The sequence below is a fragment of the Perca flavescens genome, chromosome 2 (assembly GCF_004354835.1).
Source record: "Perca flavescens isolate YP-PL-M2 chromosome 2, PFLA_1.0, whole genome shotgun sequence".
NCBI lineage: Eukaryota > Metazoa > Chordata > Actinopteri > Perciformes > Percidae > Perca > Perca flavescens.
Window position 1 is genome coordinate 16909712 of NC_041332.1, and position 15892 is coordinate 16925603.

General features: G+C 41.2%; 1 protein-coding gene across 1 annotated transcript; it reads left to right on the top strand.

The window, feature by feature from the left end:
* Window positions 1-212: 212 nt before the first annotated feature.
* On the top strand, window positions 213-15569 carry pdcd4b (programmed cell death 4b). The gene is given in 13 exon segments (XM_028591858.1): window positions 213-318; window positions 778-885; window positions 1263-1312; window positions 1315-1576; window positions 7138-7232; window positions 9011-9124; window positions 9290-9511; window positions 10987-11084; window positions 12795-12909; window positions 13929-14036; window positions 14377-14487; window positions 14617-14756; window positions 14873-15569. Coding segments are annotated over 12 exon segments (1419 nt in total). The 5' UTR covers window positions 213-318; window positions 778-842; the 3' UTR covers window positions 14934-15569.
* Window positions 15570-15892: the final 323 nt, after the last annotated feature.

Here is a 15892-nt window from a genome sequence, read left to right on the forward strand (position 1 = left end):
CATCATCATCATCATCATCAATAATGACTAGAATGGTGTAGCCGATTTGAAAATATCCCAAAATAGAAAGCGCTGTTTGCAGTACCGCAGATAGGGGGCGACACTTTGTAAACAACATAAACTACACAGAACATGCGAGAAGAAAACCGTGTTGCATTGTCATTGGTTCTTTGCTTTAAAAACGCACACACCCCCAGCCAATCAGAGAAAGAAAACACAGACCTACGTTCCTGCGTTGCTGGGTAGATAAAACAAAACACAACAGGATTCGTGTTAAGAGTTGGAAGGTTTGGACGCAACGGACGGTCAGTTTTCATCGTGAGTTATTTAGCTAATCGACAGAGCAAGGCAGATAGAAATGCATGTTTTATGTCAGTGTTGTTGAGACTTACAGTTTTATCGCTGTGGCTAAAAAATGTACACCGTACTAGCGGACAATTATATTTTACTGATGTCTGAGCTTTAACAAACGATAAATGGCGAGTCAGTAACATCAACGAACGGTTAATAAACTGTAAACTGCATATTTAGATAGTGTATATCGTATTCCTGTATGAGTAGGATCTTTTTATATACTCTGGAGACAGTTGAGTCTTTTGACGCAGCTCTTTATTTTGACACTAACGCTAAACATTCAAGCTAACGCAGCACTATTGTTTATCAACAGTGTCACTTTGAATGAAATAGGGGGAGGGGAGGCTGTTGCGTGGCAGCATGTCTGGGCATGTTATTAATCTTGTCTGCGTATAAAATTCTGTTTCCTCTTCAACATTGCAGGTTTTATTTGAAATAATTAGTTTGCACGCTGCTCTGCTGCAAAATCTCTTTTTTATTTCAAAAAAATGGCAACTGACTGCGAGGCCTGGCTGAACGCAAACCCCGTTGGTGAGTGTGACAACAATTTAAATGTCTCATCCGCTGTGTCTTATTATGTGGGGCACTGGGGACTTTTCATGCGGAAGTGGTTGACTGCTTATTTTTCTTGCACTGCCTGCAGGTTCTGTGATGCTGAATGTAGCATTGATGACATTCTGCTATTCATCCTACATTTTGTGGGTGATTGCAGATAGAAATTGAGTATAATTGAGTCTGACATCAAGCATCTTTTCCTGAGTTTATTGGATTTGCACATGGCCCCGGCTGAAATAAATACTACAAAGAACAATCAGCTCTAATCTCCCTGATCTGTTCTGCACAGACAAACCAGTACCACTTGCTCATCAACTTAAACTCTCCCCTATTTTGTCCTTGAAATCCAGCAGAGGCGGAGGACCTGAGTGACTCATTTTTATCTGGAGAGGAAGACAATGGGGATTGGTTGTCAACAAAAACTTCAGAAATGAGATAAATGGCAACTTGCTGTCCTCGTCTAGCAACAGCATCCACGAAGCACGTCTCAAGGCGAAGGCCAAGCGGAGGCTGAGAAAGAACTCCTCCAGGGACTCCGGCAGGGGGGACTCTCTCAGCGATAACGGGGACGTGGTCAGTGGAACCTCGGTGGCACCCAGCAGCCCTAAGAGCAAGCTGCTGGACAGAAAGTCCCGACTGGGCAAGGGCAGAGGTCTGCCAAAGAAAGGTACGAAGATTTAACATTTCAATAAATGAAGAAGTCTGCCCAGTTTACTTTTTAATATGGCAATATATTCTCAATACTACAATATGATATATGTTAAAGTAATACCTGTGTGATATGAAAGAGATTAAATGTCTCACTTTCTCTAATTTTCAAAGGATAACCTTTTGTGTATAGTTACCACAGGCGACTACAAGCACATCAAAAAGCCTCTGGTGTTTTAGTTCCCTGTGCTACAAATAGAAGGCCTTCATCACTGTGACTGGCCCTCCTTCTAGGAGCCATAAACCAATTAGCATGTACACAAATGGCTAGGTGATTTTGAGCAGGTCACGCCCATTTAAAAGCGCCCTTTTCTTTTCATCTGCTCTGCCAAGCTTTTCTGTAAATTTCCATTAGAGGTTAAATAATTATCTTGGCAACATTTGTGTTAAGTGTACCAGAAGTTGCTTTTCTTCGTGATAATCTGTCAACCCATTGGATGTGACATTATTATTTCACCTTTTGGATGGCCATGAGTGGAGACGGAGACAGCTGGCTGTTATTTGAGGGGAAATTGACTGGAATGCTCCTTTTTAATTTAATAAGGTTAATGGAGCATATGTCTGTCCTGTTTATGAGTTTTGTTAACCGTTTTTGTGTTGCTGGACAGCACAATGACAGCTAAATAATAATAATACTAATAATACTAATAATAATAATAATAATAATAATAATAATAATTGTATTTGTATAGCACCTTTTTAAAAAAACAGTTTACAAATAGCTTTGACAGGAGAAACAAAAGCACATACAAATCAATACAAATAAACATACAGTATACACTATATATACACTATCATTGTAATAGTGTAAGATAGAAGATGGGGGCAGCTTTAAAGGATAGAAAAACGACAATATAATACTTTCTTATCGGGTGACCCTAATGATAACAGCATTAGGTATTCAGTTTATGTTGTAGAATGGCTTACTTGCTTCATCCAATTTATACATTAAACCAAATATAGCCCCTTTTGATCTGCCTTTCCCCGAACTGTACTTTTAAAAGTAACACTGATACATCACAAATATATAGCAGATCAGAATTTAGCAAGTGTTCTAATAGTCCAGCCGTCTCTCACTGCGGGTCCTCATTCAGTGATGTAAGCATGCACTGCCTACCTATATATCCCAGCAGACTGCAATACAGTTAAGTCACTTTGCTCTTCCCGTGGAAGTGTAGTTTCTCTTGGCACAGTGTCTGTTGATTTTGCTGGTTGCATAACACGCCAGTGGGGCCCTGTTATTTGAGCTCTGAGCTCTCCTGCATTAAAAGTTCATGGATTGCAGTTTTGAAAGACAAATGCAGTGGATGTGCAGAATCTCTGGCGAGAGCAAAGTAGCATCCACCATGTTTTAATGCTGAAGTGGAACAGTTTTCCACAACTAATGTGGGCTGTGCTAAATATAGTGGCATGTGCCACTGTGCCTGGTTGGGACTAATGGAGGTTTTAAAGCATGTCACATAAGCTGCTTGATATTGGGTTCTTAATCTGTCTTCAGTCTGACCTCAGACCCAGCCGATGTTTGTTTGTGTAACACAAACAAAGGCGTCACCTCCCCAGATAGAGGGCTTGTATCCCAGCATGTTTGGTCCTTGGGTTAAATAAAATAAATAAAACAAATTTAGCATGGGTATTAGTAGAGATTACACATACAGATAATGATCCATATAACATTAGTAATAGTATAACAACTATAGTGTGTATATATATATATATATATATATATATATATATATATATATATATATATATATATATATATATATATATATATATATATATATATATATATATTTTACCACTGGACAAGACCTGCGTGAAGTCTAACTCATGTTATAAACTATAGCAGAGAGATGTGCTGTGTGATATAAGGAGGTCTGAAAGAGAATTGTTGTGGGTTATTTTGGGTACAGAGATAATACAATACATAGAGCATCATTGGTTAAAATCTATTGTGTGGTTTTGACTAAAACACTAAGCAACTGCCTGCACACTCAGTTAAAGGCCTATTGGTTGACAGTTTGTCAAAAGCATCTGTTGGGGACCAAGAGTCTGGTTAAACCTGATTTTAACCAAAAGGCCTCAGATTAAACTGACCTCTGGATACAGGACACAAATGTGCTCAAGAGACAAAGGAATCTTGGCCTGCATGTAAACCCCAAAGCCGGGGTAATTCACACCTCTATGCAAAAGTGCCAGCCAGAAGGGAAACGCCTCACAACTGGCAGGAAGTCAAAGAACTACAAGATTGTAGTCTTCACCCTTTCAAGAGTTTTGAGTCTTCCTATTGGTTCAGCGGGACCATAAACGCAGCAGGGGGTCTTAACCTATAAAAAGCCTGATCCTAGGAAAATCCTCGTCTTCCATTGCAACTTCGTTGCTGAGGGGGGCGCACAAGCGCTTGTGCTGAACCAAAATGTAGGATTCTCGTAGGGTACAGATTTGATCATTGGCAAATTATCAAAGATGTTTTATCAATATTAATAAGTTATGAATATGGTTATTAATAACTTTATCAAATCGACAAAACATTCAAAACGGGGCACCACCCTGCAAGTCAGGGACCAATATTCAAACTGTGGAACAGTCTCATTTCTGTGGTAATCCTTTAAAAAGGAAATGAAGGAAGGGGTGAATCCAAGCACGGACCTGCAATTATTACAACAAGTACACAAATAATCACAAGCAACTGCTAATTAAGTATAATAAGATTTATTAACGTCACAATTATCAGTAGCTAATCAATAATCCTTCGATAATAAACTTATATATCTTTTACAATATCACAACCAAAACAAAGCAAAAACAAAGCATCATGGACGTGTGTGTGTGTGTGTGTGTGTGTGTGTGTGTGTGTGTGTGTGTGTGTGTGTGTGTGTGTGTGTGTGTGTGTGTGTGTGTGTGTGTGTGTGTGTGTGTGTGTGTGTGTGTGTGTGTGTGTGTGTGTGTGTGTGTGTGTGTGTGTGTGTGTGTGTGTGTGTGTGAAATAGGAGGGGCGGTGTCGAAATGTAGTTCTAACATAAAAACAACTCCAAAAATGGCTACTCCTGTGAGCTGCACAAAACTATTTAGCCTCAAGAGGGCGGTAGTGGTGCTGGGTGCACAGAGAAGGGCCGAAGAAGCCGGGGGGTTGCTAGGCAACGCGCACGCTTAGCCGGTATGGTAGCTAGTTCCTGTGTTAGCTCTGTACGAACGTAAGCCGATTCCACATAGCTAAACTACAGCGTTGTGTGTGTGTGTGTGTGTGTGTGTGTGTGTGTGTGTGTGTGTGTGTGTGTGTGTGTGTGTGTGTGTGTGTGTGTGTGTGTGTGTGTGTGTGTGTGTGTGTGTGTGTGTGTGTCTTTTGTAAAAGAAGAAAGAGAAGAAGAGTAAAGAAAAGAGGCACTCTGATCGTAGTTATCGATAATGACCCGCCCTCCTCAGCTACTCAGGTCTGGACCACACGTGTAGTTAGGACAGACTGAGACTTTTGACTTACTGAGGGAAACTTTGGTCATTATAACCACTCCAGTGGCTAACTGCTGATTTCGCGATTCTATTGCAGACAGTAATTAAAACTCTGTGAAAGGTTTACCAAGCTACTTAACACAACAAAAATCGAACAGTATAGTGATCAGTTATACATTCACAGAACAGATTAATAATCGCATATGGACCAGTACATGATTAAATCAGATCACCTTAATGGCAACAAGTGGTAGCGAACCCTTTGCTCATTAATAAACACACTACTTATCTCTGCCCAGACGTAAGCCTTCTTACGGTGTGTTCAGTCTGTTTGTTTCTGTCCATAGATTTCCACAGAAATGAAACAGAACAAATCCCTTGGCGCTCGTCAGCAGCCACAGAGAAACTTCCTCCAAAAAGGCAGAAAGGGGGAAGTTTAGTCAACTTTGAGAAGATAAACGTTGTTTCCTTCTCACTGCAGATATGAAAACACTGGTGCGTTTTCAAGGATCCACCGAAATAAAATCCACTTTCTCCAGAAAATGGAAGTTCAGCACAAGCGCTTGTGCGCTCCCCTCAGCAACCGAGTTGCAATGGAAGATGAGGATTTTCCTAGGATCAGGCTTTTTATAGGTTAAGACCCCCTGCTGTGTTTATGGTCCCGCTGAACCAATAGGAAGACTCGAAACTCTTGAAAGGGTGAAGACTACAATCTTGTAGTTCTTTGACTTCCTGCCAGTTGTGAGGCGTTTCCCTTCTGGCTGGCACTTTCGCATAGAGGTGTGAATTACCCCGGCTTTGGGGGTTTACATGCAGGCCAAGATTCCTTTGTCTCTGAGCACATGTGTGTCCTGTATCCAGAGGTCAGTTTAATCTGAGGCCTTTTGGTTTAACTAGACTCTTGGTCCCCAACACATCTCACTTTTTTTCGACTGCTATTTCCTTCTTGAGGTTAGAACTGTTACTTCTCTTTAAAATGAATCCAAGAGGCTTGACACTGCAAAGCCTTTAATGATAATACTGATAATAATAATTTCACACATTTGAAAACAATCTGGACGTCTCCAGAAATGTTTGGAGGTCAGGTCAGGACAACAAAATAACCAGTGGGGGTTGTTACTAACCGATGTGAGTCGAGTGCAGATTTGAGTTGCGCATGCGTCACTTTCCGACAGCCCCACACAGGTAGGCTAGCAGATCTGTTTTGCTGTTAGCCACAGAATAATGAGATCGGTACATTACATAGCAGTAATTTATTATGTAGCGTAAGACATCACGGCACCTGATGTCAATTCTAGATTAGAGGCTGAAGTAGCCTACAAGAACCTGCTAACGAGAGACTTATGTAATGTCTATACAATAAAAATGGACCTACTCAACGAAGTTCGTTCACTGCTGGCTACAAGTTAGCAATCAAACGCAACAAAGGCTGTCACTTGAATGCCGTTTTGAGCTAATGTTAGCGATCAAACAATCATAGATAGCTAAAATGTTTGCTGGATCCGGATCCCTTGGCGTTACGCCGTAAACCGTTTGAATCTGAGCATGCGCAACTCCCATCTGCATTCGACCCACATCGAGGAGTGACAGGGGTTCTGACCCTCATCACAGCATGGGGCTGGTCAGGCTTTTAATGAGCAGATAATGAAAATGTGTCTGGGTTTTGTCTGACACTAGCACCATACAGTGGGTGTTTGACCCTAAATTGCTCATAAGATTTAATCTGACAAAGGGTACAAAAACACTTAGGATTCATATATAGATCAGCGTCACCTTTCTGTTTCCGTGTCTCAATTTTTACCTTCAGTACCACTACCCCACCTTCTTCTCTCTGCTTTTAAAACGGCTTTGAAGGTGTTTCTCAGGAGTTATATTTCAGGGACATCATGTTCAGAGATGAGATGTTTTCAAAACAACTCATGTTTCAAGTAACCAGATATGTGCCACTCAATCTTTTGAAAATGACACTGCTCATGGCCTTGCTTTTTTCTTTTTACCATATTGCCTTTAAAATGAGCCATCAGGATGTTGTCAGATCTCATGTTGAACATTGTCACTGACGTTTGTCCACAGGTGGGGCTGGAGGAAAAGGTGTGTGGGGCCGATCTGGTGAAGTTTATGAACTGGAGGAGGTGGATCAGAAAGACCCCAACTATGACGAAGCTCAGGTACTGTCTGTGGTGTTTTTCTTTATTATGCATGTAGTGTTCGGAATAGCATGGTCACTTGTAAAATCTGATGCAATCAATGCAAAACCCTGCAATAAAAGAAATGTATGTGGGGCTTATAATGTGTAATGTTTGTTGAGACTTTGTTGCCATGTAGTAATTTTTGAAGGTGTAGTTTATGACGTTGCTGTACTAACTTGCATCATATTGTAGATTTTTCCTATTATTTGTATGTACGGTGAATAAAATAATAATAAAGTGTTGTATTAATCTGTTTTATAAATACCAAAAACTGGACAAGTGAGTCATTTACTGTAAATGTTAATTCTTGATAAAACTACCAGCATGTATGGCAGCTCATTAGGACTGCAATATTAATCGCAATTTTATCAAAATCGCAATATGAACTAGTGCAATATCCAAATCGCAGGGAGGCGCAATATACACTCCCCTAAAGGATTATTAGGAACACCTGTTAAATTTCATGTTAATGAAATTATCTAATCAACCAATCACATGGCAGCTGCTTCAATGCATTTAGGGATGTGGTCCAGGTCTAGACAATCTCCTGAACTCCAAACTGAAGAATGGGAAAGAAAGTTGATCTAAGCAACTTTGAGCGTGGCATGGTTGTTGGTGCCAGACGGGCTGGTCTTTCACAATCTGCTCAGTTACTGGGATGTTCACGCACAACCATTTCTAGGGTTTACAAAGAATGGTCTGAAAAAGGAAAAACATCCAGGATGCTGCAGTCCTGGGGGGGCAAAAATGCCTCGTTGATGCTAGAGGTCAGAGGAGAATGGGCCGAGTGATTCAAGCTGAGAGAGGATCAACTTTGACTCAAATAACCACTCGTTACAACCGAGGTATGCAGCAAAGCATTTGTGAAGCCACAACATGCACAACCTTGAGGCGGATGGGCTACACCAGCAGAAGACCCCACCAACACTCATCTCCACTAAAAATAGGAAATGAGGCAACAATTTGCACGAGCTACCCAGAATTGGACAGTTGAAGACTGGAAACATGTTGCCTGATCTGATGAGTTTCGATTTTTGTTGAGACATTCAGATGGTAGAGTCAGAATTTGGTGTGAACCCAATGAGAACATGGATCCGTCATGCCTTGTTACCACTGGGCAGTCTGGTGGTGGTGGTGTAATGGTGTGGGGGATGTTTTCTTGGCACACTTTAGGCCCCTTACTACCAATAGGGCATCGTTTAAATGCCACAGCCTAACTGAGCATTGCTTCTGACCATGTCCATCCCTTTATGACCACCATGTACCCATCCACTGATGGCTACTTCCAGCAAGATAATGCACCATGTCACAAAGCTTGAATCATTTCAAATTGGTTTCTTGAACATGACAATGAGTTCACTGTATTGAAATGGCCCCCACAGTCACCAGATCTTAACCCAATAGAACATCTTTGGGATGTGGTGGAACGGGAGCTTTGTGCCCTGGATGTGCATCTCACAAATCTCCATCAACTGCAAGATGCTATCCTATCAATATGGTCCAACATTTCTAAAGAATGCTTCCATCACCTTGTTGAATCAATGCCACGAAGAATTAAGGAAGTTCTGAAGGCGAAAGGGGGTCAAACACTGTAACACTGTCAAACACATTCCCTCCAATATCGTGATTCATATCGCAATTGCAATATCAGTCAAAATAATCGCAATTAGATATTTTCCTCATGTCGTGCAGCCCTACAGCTCATCTTTATTTAATCTCCCAAATGCTTGACCTAGAATGTGATTTTGTTTTGACAGGAAAACTGTGTGTATGAGACTGTGGTTCCCCCGCTGGATGAGAGGGACTTTGAGAAGACAGTCACCCCCATAGTGCAAGAGTACTTTGAACATGGAGACACAAATGAAGTAGCGGTAAGTGTGCAGGAAACAACCTGTCGGTGTACTTGTGCGTGACAGCAGCGGAAAGAAACGGAAGCGGAAATCTACATAGAAAGTTCTCTAAAAATAACAAGAATTGAAAGAAGTGAACACAGCCATTAGAGCCCATGCCAAGTTAATGTTTCTCTCTACATCCAGGAGCTGCTTGCAGAACTGAACCTGGGACCGATGCAGAGCAAAGTGCCCTCGCTGGCTGTGTCGTTAGCCCTGGAGGCCAAAGCAAGCCACCGGGAGCTCACCTCCAGGCTGCTGGCCGACCTGTGTGGGCCGGTGCTGTCCCTCAGCGACATGGAAAAGTCCTTCGACCAACTGCTCCTAGAGCTGCCCGATCTGGTCTTGGACACACCTGGAGCCCCACAGGTGAGTCAACTGAGGGTGTACACCTGTAGCTCAATTAGCAACTTATAGCTGGGCGATAATGGCCAAAATCTTCTATCCCGAATTAAGTAATTTCATATCTCAATCGATATACTGTATATCGCAATATAGCATGTGTTCTGGTAATTAAATAACCACATGGTGAAGCCTATTTTTGTATACTCATGTAAATTAAATACTTGACAAATGCAGAGTACTGAGTATTTTCTCATTTTATTAAGAACTTAAATACAAAATGAACATAATGTTCAAGTATGAGACAAAGCGTCGTCCAAATGATGTACATGTTGCCGTAACGCAGCTACTGGCGCTGGTTTTTCGAGCTCGCCATAGAAACGATATGGAAAAATATATACGATAGTCATTTTTTATATAATTTTGACTATGTATTGGTCAGTCCCATTACAGTCAACACACAAGACTTGTTTCATACTGAGAGTGTGTGTGTGTGTGTGTGTGTGTGTGTGTGTGTGTGTGTGTGTGTGTGTGTGTGTGTGTGTGTGTGTGTGTGTGTGTGTGTGTGTGTGTGTGTGTGTGTGTGTGTGTGTGTGTGTGTGTGTGTGTGTGTGTGTGTGTGTGTGTGTGTGTGTGTGTGTGTGTGTGTGTGTGTGTGTGTGTCCGTCCTGCACAGACATGAGATCTCTGTCCATTGTCTGTCTGCTCTCGCAAAATGCAAGCTCAACAAAGGACGCTCAAAGGGTTATTGGTTGCCACCCCTCACACCCTTCCTGTCTCGTTGGGGCTCACTAGTCATTTCTATCCCACTCTCCCAGTTCTCTGTGGGTAATGACTCTGCCTTGCCCCCGCCTCCCTCCCTTTACCCATTTCACTCTCTCTTGCTCAGTTTCTCTCACACACATTGCACACTCCTCTCTTTCTCCTCATGTGCCTGCCAGTCTAGACACAGCCACGGGTCAAATGAGACGGAGCTGCCTCTTGTCTGAACAGGAACAATGATCAGTGTTGAGCACAGGCTTTGTGGAGGCCAGAAGAGCAAAGCCAGCTCTTTCGTTTCCCTAAATCATGTGCTTGCACTACTGTAAACAAACACATACACACGTGCCCCTGAGTCCACTGCCAGTCATCTGTCATGTCAGTGTTTTTGTGTGTTTCCATGTATTCTCATGCACCAAAACTATATTCTATTTACTGTTGCAAGAAGACACTGTTCCTTGAAGTAATGGAATAAAACAACTTTGTATTAGTGATTTTAAAATATGACTTTGTCCTGTATTTTCTATATAACAAATACAAATTAATTCCCAGATTAAAAAAACAAAATGAATCAATAGGGAGCCATAGAAATGCCAGTGTCTTTCTGAATAAATGCTTATTCCTCACAGAATGTCCCTGCACAAAAAGGCGAGATGTTTTAAATGTCCGGCATTCATGAACATGAGGCCCTTGACTTTCATGTTTATTTAAAAAAATGTTCCTCTTTTGTGTTCATTTTCCAGTTGGTGGGCCAATTCATTGCACGCGCTGTGAGCGACCAAATATTGTCCAAGAGCTACATCGATGGCTACAAAGGCAGAGTTGACTGTCAATACACAAGGTATGGGATGGCCGAGCTCTGCTGGTGCCATTATTTTAGTTTCCTGTTTTATGCTCTTATTATGAAAATCCTTAGTGATTATGTCAGGGTTTAAAGTAGCCTAGAAATTTAGACGCACCCTAGTGGCAGCAAATTTATTTTGCTGCCAGGGTCAGTCTAGGCACTCTCCGTTGTTTTGCGAGCTGGAAAAACCAAATTTTGGTCAGGCCAATCACGTCGTGTATAGAGTCGGTGGGCGGGCTTATGGTTGCTGCTGCTGGGAACAGCGGTCTTCTGGAAAACTTGGAGTTAAGCTTTTCTTCGAGAAAAGAACAAAGAACGGCACTGAAATCCTTCTTTAAAAAGGAAGATGTGTTCAGAGTTTTGCCGACCGGATACAGCAAAGGTTTAATCTATCAACTAGCTTCTCTTCCTTCTTCGTTGCTCTGCCTGGTTGTAGCCCTATCCTATTACGTGCAGAGGGAATTTGAAAGACACATTTTTTTGGATTGAGCCCTGTCAATGGTGAGTTCCACACATAATAGTCAGATCATTAAATATAGCATAGAGTGGTCACTTCAGGAAGTAAGGTAAGAAAGTGCAGGAGAATCCGATTTTTTTTTTTCTTAGAGGAGTGTGTTAAACAAGATCAGAAATGTATTAAAGTGCTCATATTATGCTTTTTGGCTTTTCCCCTTTCCTTTATTGTGTTATATATCTTTTTGTGCACGTTATAGACCTTTTTTACGGCAGACATGTTGACATGTCATAGTAGATAAAGCACAGGTGTATTCAAAACCATTAATGATGGCTGCATTCCACTTAGGAGAGGCCCTGGTATTGTGCATGCTGACTCACTGAAATAGCTTACTGGGACACTTGATGGAATGGAGCCATCATTAAGGTGTGCTTTTCCTTCTATGACAAGTCAAAATGTCTGCTGTGAAAAAGGTCCATTGGTTTACAAAGTGAAAAAGCCCAAAGTCCACCCCAAAGGAACTTACCATCTCCAACAGAAAACACTGTTCACCAATTGCTCCTAACAGCTCCATTGTAGTCCAGCCTTTACTTCCGTGACGACTGTGCGTCACTTTGTAACACACGTTATAATGCTTGCCTAGCTGCTAGCACGGCACACCCTCATACTCTGCAACTGACAAGCTAGCAGTACTTACTGTGCATGTGCGACTCCCAACAAAGATGGTACAGAAGTGATATGCCTCACTCTGTAGCTAAAACAGAGAGCTCAACACACAGGGTGAAAAGAGGAGCTGCAGCAATGTGCAGTATAACAAATATATGGTGTTTTCTGAAAATTAAACCACATAAACCTATTCTGGTACAACCTCCTAAACACAATTTATGAACCTGAAAATGAGAATAATATGAGCACTTTAAAGGTAAAGGAAACATATCTTGTATTGAGTTTTCTATTTCACATATAGGAATCAAATCCTATCCAAAGCGTTTTCCAGTAAGTACACTAATGTGATAAACAAAGGTTCTCTCAAACATGACAAGCAACTTTTGGTAAAGGGGTTCTTTATCAAAGCCACAGCACCCACAAAACAAACATGCAAAACATCAGAATTTTTGTATATTGGAGGAGAAGCAGTGAGATCACTTCCATGTACGAGAGATGGGACAGTAATGGATGTGGGTATGAAAGAAAGTGTTGCAGTGTAACAACTTTGCCCCACAAACCTTGACTGTTTTTTTTTTATCTTCCAGAGTGTCACTAGACCGGGCGGCGGTGCTGCTGAGGATGAGTATGGGTGGCCTACGCATAGACAACCAGTGGGGCACAGGCGGGGGCCAGAGACCTGTCATACAGCTCATTAAAGAGGTAGATTACATAAAGACACCAGTAGTAGACCTGTGGTTTTGTGTGTGTCTGTGTTATAAAGCTTTATCTGGTTCAGTAAATTCACCACCACAAGAAATACATTTTTGATGGCTGAGAAACCCAAACTCTTTCATCACTTCTGTGCAAACACTGCCCTAACTTTTATCTATGCAGCACCCCTTGAGGAAAACAGTGTTCAGGTTTATTTTCTCAAATGCTCAAGAACAAACAGTACTACATTAACATATGTAGCAGTTTCAATGTACCTGTCTGGCCCACTGTTCTTTTGAGAAGGGGGTTTCTATGAATATTGGGTGCGATACCATGATTCGTAAACATCTATTCCGCTTAGAGAGCCTTAACACTCATTCAAGTCCAAGAATTCCCTACAATTACGACTCATTGGTGCTCTTTTTACAACTTGTAGCTGTAAGAAAAACGCCATAGGTTAAATGTCCCATGGCATGAAAATTTCACAAATTTCAGGTTTTTTTAACATTAATATGCGTTCCCCCAGCCTGCCGATGGTCCCCCAGTGGCTAGAAATGGCGATAGGTGTAAACCGAGCCCTGGGTATCCTGCTCTGCCTTTGAGGAACTGAAAGCTCAGATGGGCCGATCTGGAATCTCCTCCTTATGAGGTCATAAGGAGCAAGGTTACCTCCCCTTTTTCTGTTTTGCCCACCCAGAGAATTTGGCCCGCTCATGAGAAAGAGAGAGAGACCTCATGGCTTGCAAACAAGCAAAGTGGCAGTTGGTCAAGGCCACACCTCCACCCTCCACCTTTCCCCCCCTCTCTCCTCAATAGCATTTAAAGCTACAGACACAGAAATGGCACGTTCTAAGGAAAGCTCATTGTGGGACTGGCTCTAGTGGCTGTAATTCTGCACCAAGGCAGAATTTCAGGAAAGCGACTTCAGATAGAGTATTAGGGGACCACTAAGGCCTATATAAAAGCATCCAAAGAGCAGCATGTCATGGGACCTTTAATAATAGTTATTTCCTATTCTGTATTGTCAGATGAACCTGCTGCTGAAGGAGTACATCCTGTCTGGAGACAGCAAGGAGGCTGAGAAGTGCCTGAAAGATCTGGAGGTTCCCCATTTCCACCATGAGTTTGTCTATGAGGTAAACCCTTTGCTTTAGTTTAAAGCAGAACAGCCCAAACTCAGTCTTTCACATAAAGTATCACATTTCAGGTGTGTCAGAGGCTAAACAAAACCCAAACTGAGCCAGAAAGACTATGTTTATTCTATACCTGAACAATATTGTGTGTGCAGATGACACTCCGCCATCGTTTGAAACATCTTATCATAGTTTGAAGTTTTTATCTTTACATTTTCAATCCCTATTTAGGAGTGTAAATAAAATAACTGTATGTTTTATACTGCACTTAGTTCTTCCAGTGGATAGCAGCAACGGTTTTTGAGTGCTAATACAAGGCTGTGAATATTTCTATTTCCCTAAGGCAATTGTGATGATTTTGGAGTCCAAAGGAGAGAAAACATTGAAAATGGTTCTGCAGTTACTCAAGTCCCTGTCTGTCTCTTCCGTCATCAATATAGACCAAATGAGAAGGGTAAGGCGCCACCTGGTGTTTGAATTATTCACTGCACATCATTATTTCCCAGCACCAGCTCATTTGTGCGCTAGCCTTAGAAAATGCTGTTTATATACAGTGTCTTTTTTTTTTCTTTTTCTTTCATAGGGCTATGAAAGAGTTTATATGGACATTGCTGAAATCAACATTGATGTCCCTCGTGCATACTTCATCCTGGAGCAATGTGTTGACAAAAGCTTCAGTATGGGAATCATTGATGTAAAGTTAAGAGATCTTTGTCCCTGTCGGTAAGTGCACGCTACTAGTTTTCTCAGACACACACCTTACACTCGGGAGATGTGTTTCCCTGATTTTCTTTTTGTTTTGTTATTACTGTACGTTAATATGTTCTGTCTCTTGTCAGAGGCCGGAAGAGATTTGTCAGCGAGGGAGATGGTGGTGTTGTCAAACTTGAAAGTTACTGAGGAGCCCTTTTTAATGTGCCAGATTTCCCGGAAAGAACAGGACAAAGCTACTTTTTTACTTGCATATTTTTCAAAATATTGGGGTACCATTTTTTTCCCAAAATAATGTTCATTTCTAAAATTGGAAAAAAAAACTGCACTTTTGATTGAAACTGAAGTAGATCACTTTCTTCAAGGTGTTTCAATATAAACATATACATAAGCTAACCCTTAAAGTGCCACACCTCGCAGTGTCAGTCATTCCATGTTGTTTTTGTACAGTATTTTCTTGATTTCACTGCCACTCCTTTTTGTTTTGTAGAAAGCAGTGTTTGTACTGAGATGACTTGTTTGTGTCAAAAGCTTTATAAAGGGGTATAAAAAAAATAAAGAAAAGGGGAGCACGTTGGTTAAATGCAATACTAGCTCCATAACTAGCTGCTGTTTCTATGCTGTGCTTGACTATTTTTCTTTTTACCCTTTAAATTACACACATGTCATTGTTGAAGGTATCAAGACAAAAACAAATACCAGTTGGGTAACTTCAGAAAATAGTGTTTAGAGTGTTTATTTTTTATATCTGGGGAGTACTGGTGTTGTAAATGTACCAGTATTGGACCTTGTTTGTTCATTAAATCGCTATTAAAAAAAAAACCAAGACTGTTTTTGTGAATGTCACAATATAAACACAAAATTACTATCCACATGTTGCAACTTCACTCTTTGATCTGACACATTAATTGTTCTGCTCTACATTCACTCACGAAGGAAGCCGTTAACTGACATTTTCTTGTATGCATTAATGCCAACTTACAGATGCAGTAATACAAATGGGGAGTCTGAAGAAGTACGCAGGTCTTGGAAAAACTGGTAATAGATGTAATCCTTCACTGATGATATGCAGTAGATTATTTGACAATGACTAGTGAGTGAAGACTTTCAATAGAGTTGAGTGCGCTACAAACCTAAACGATGCACCT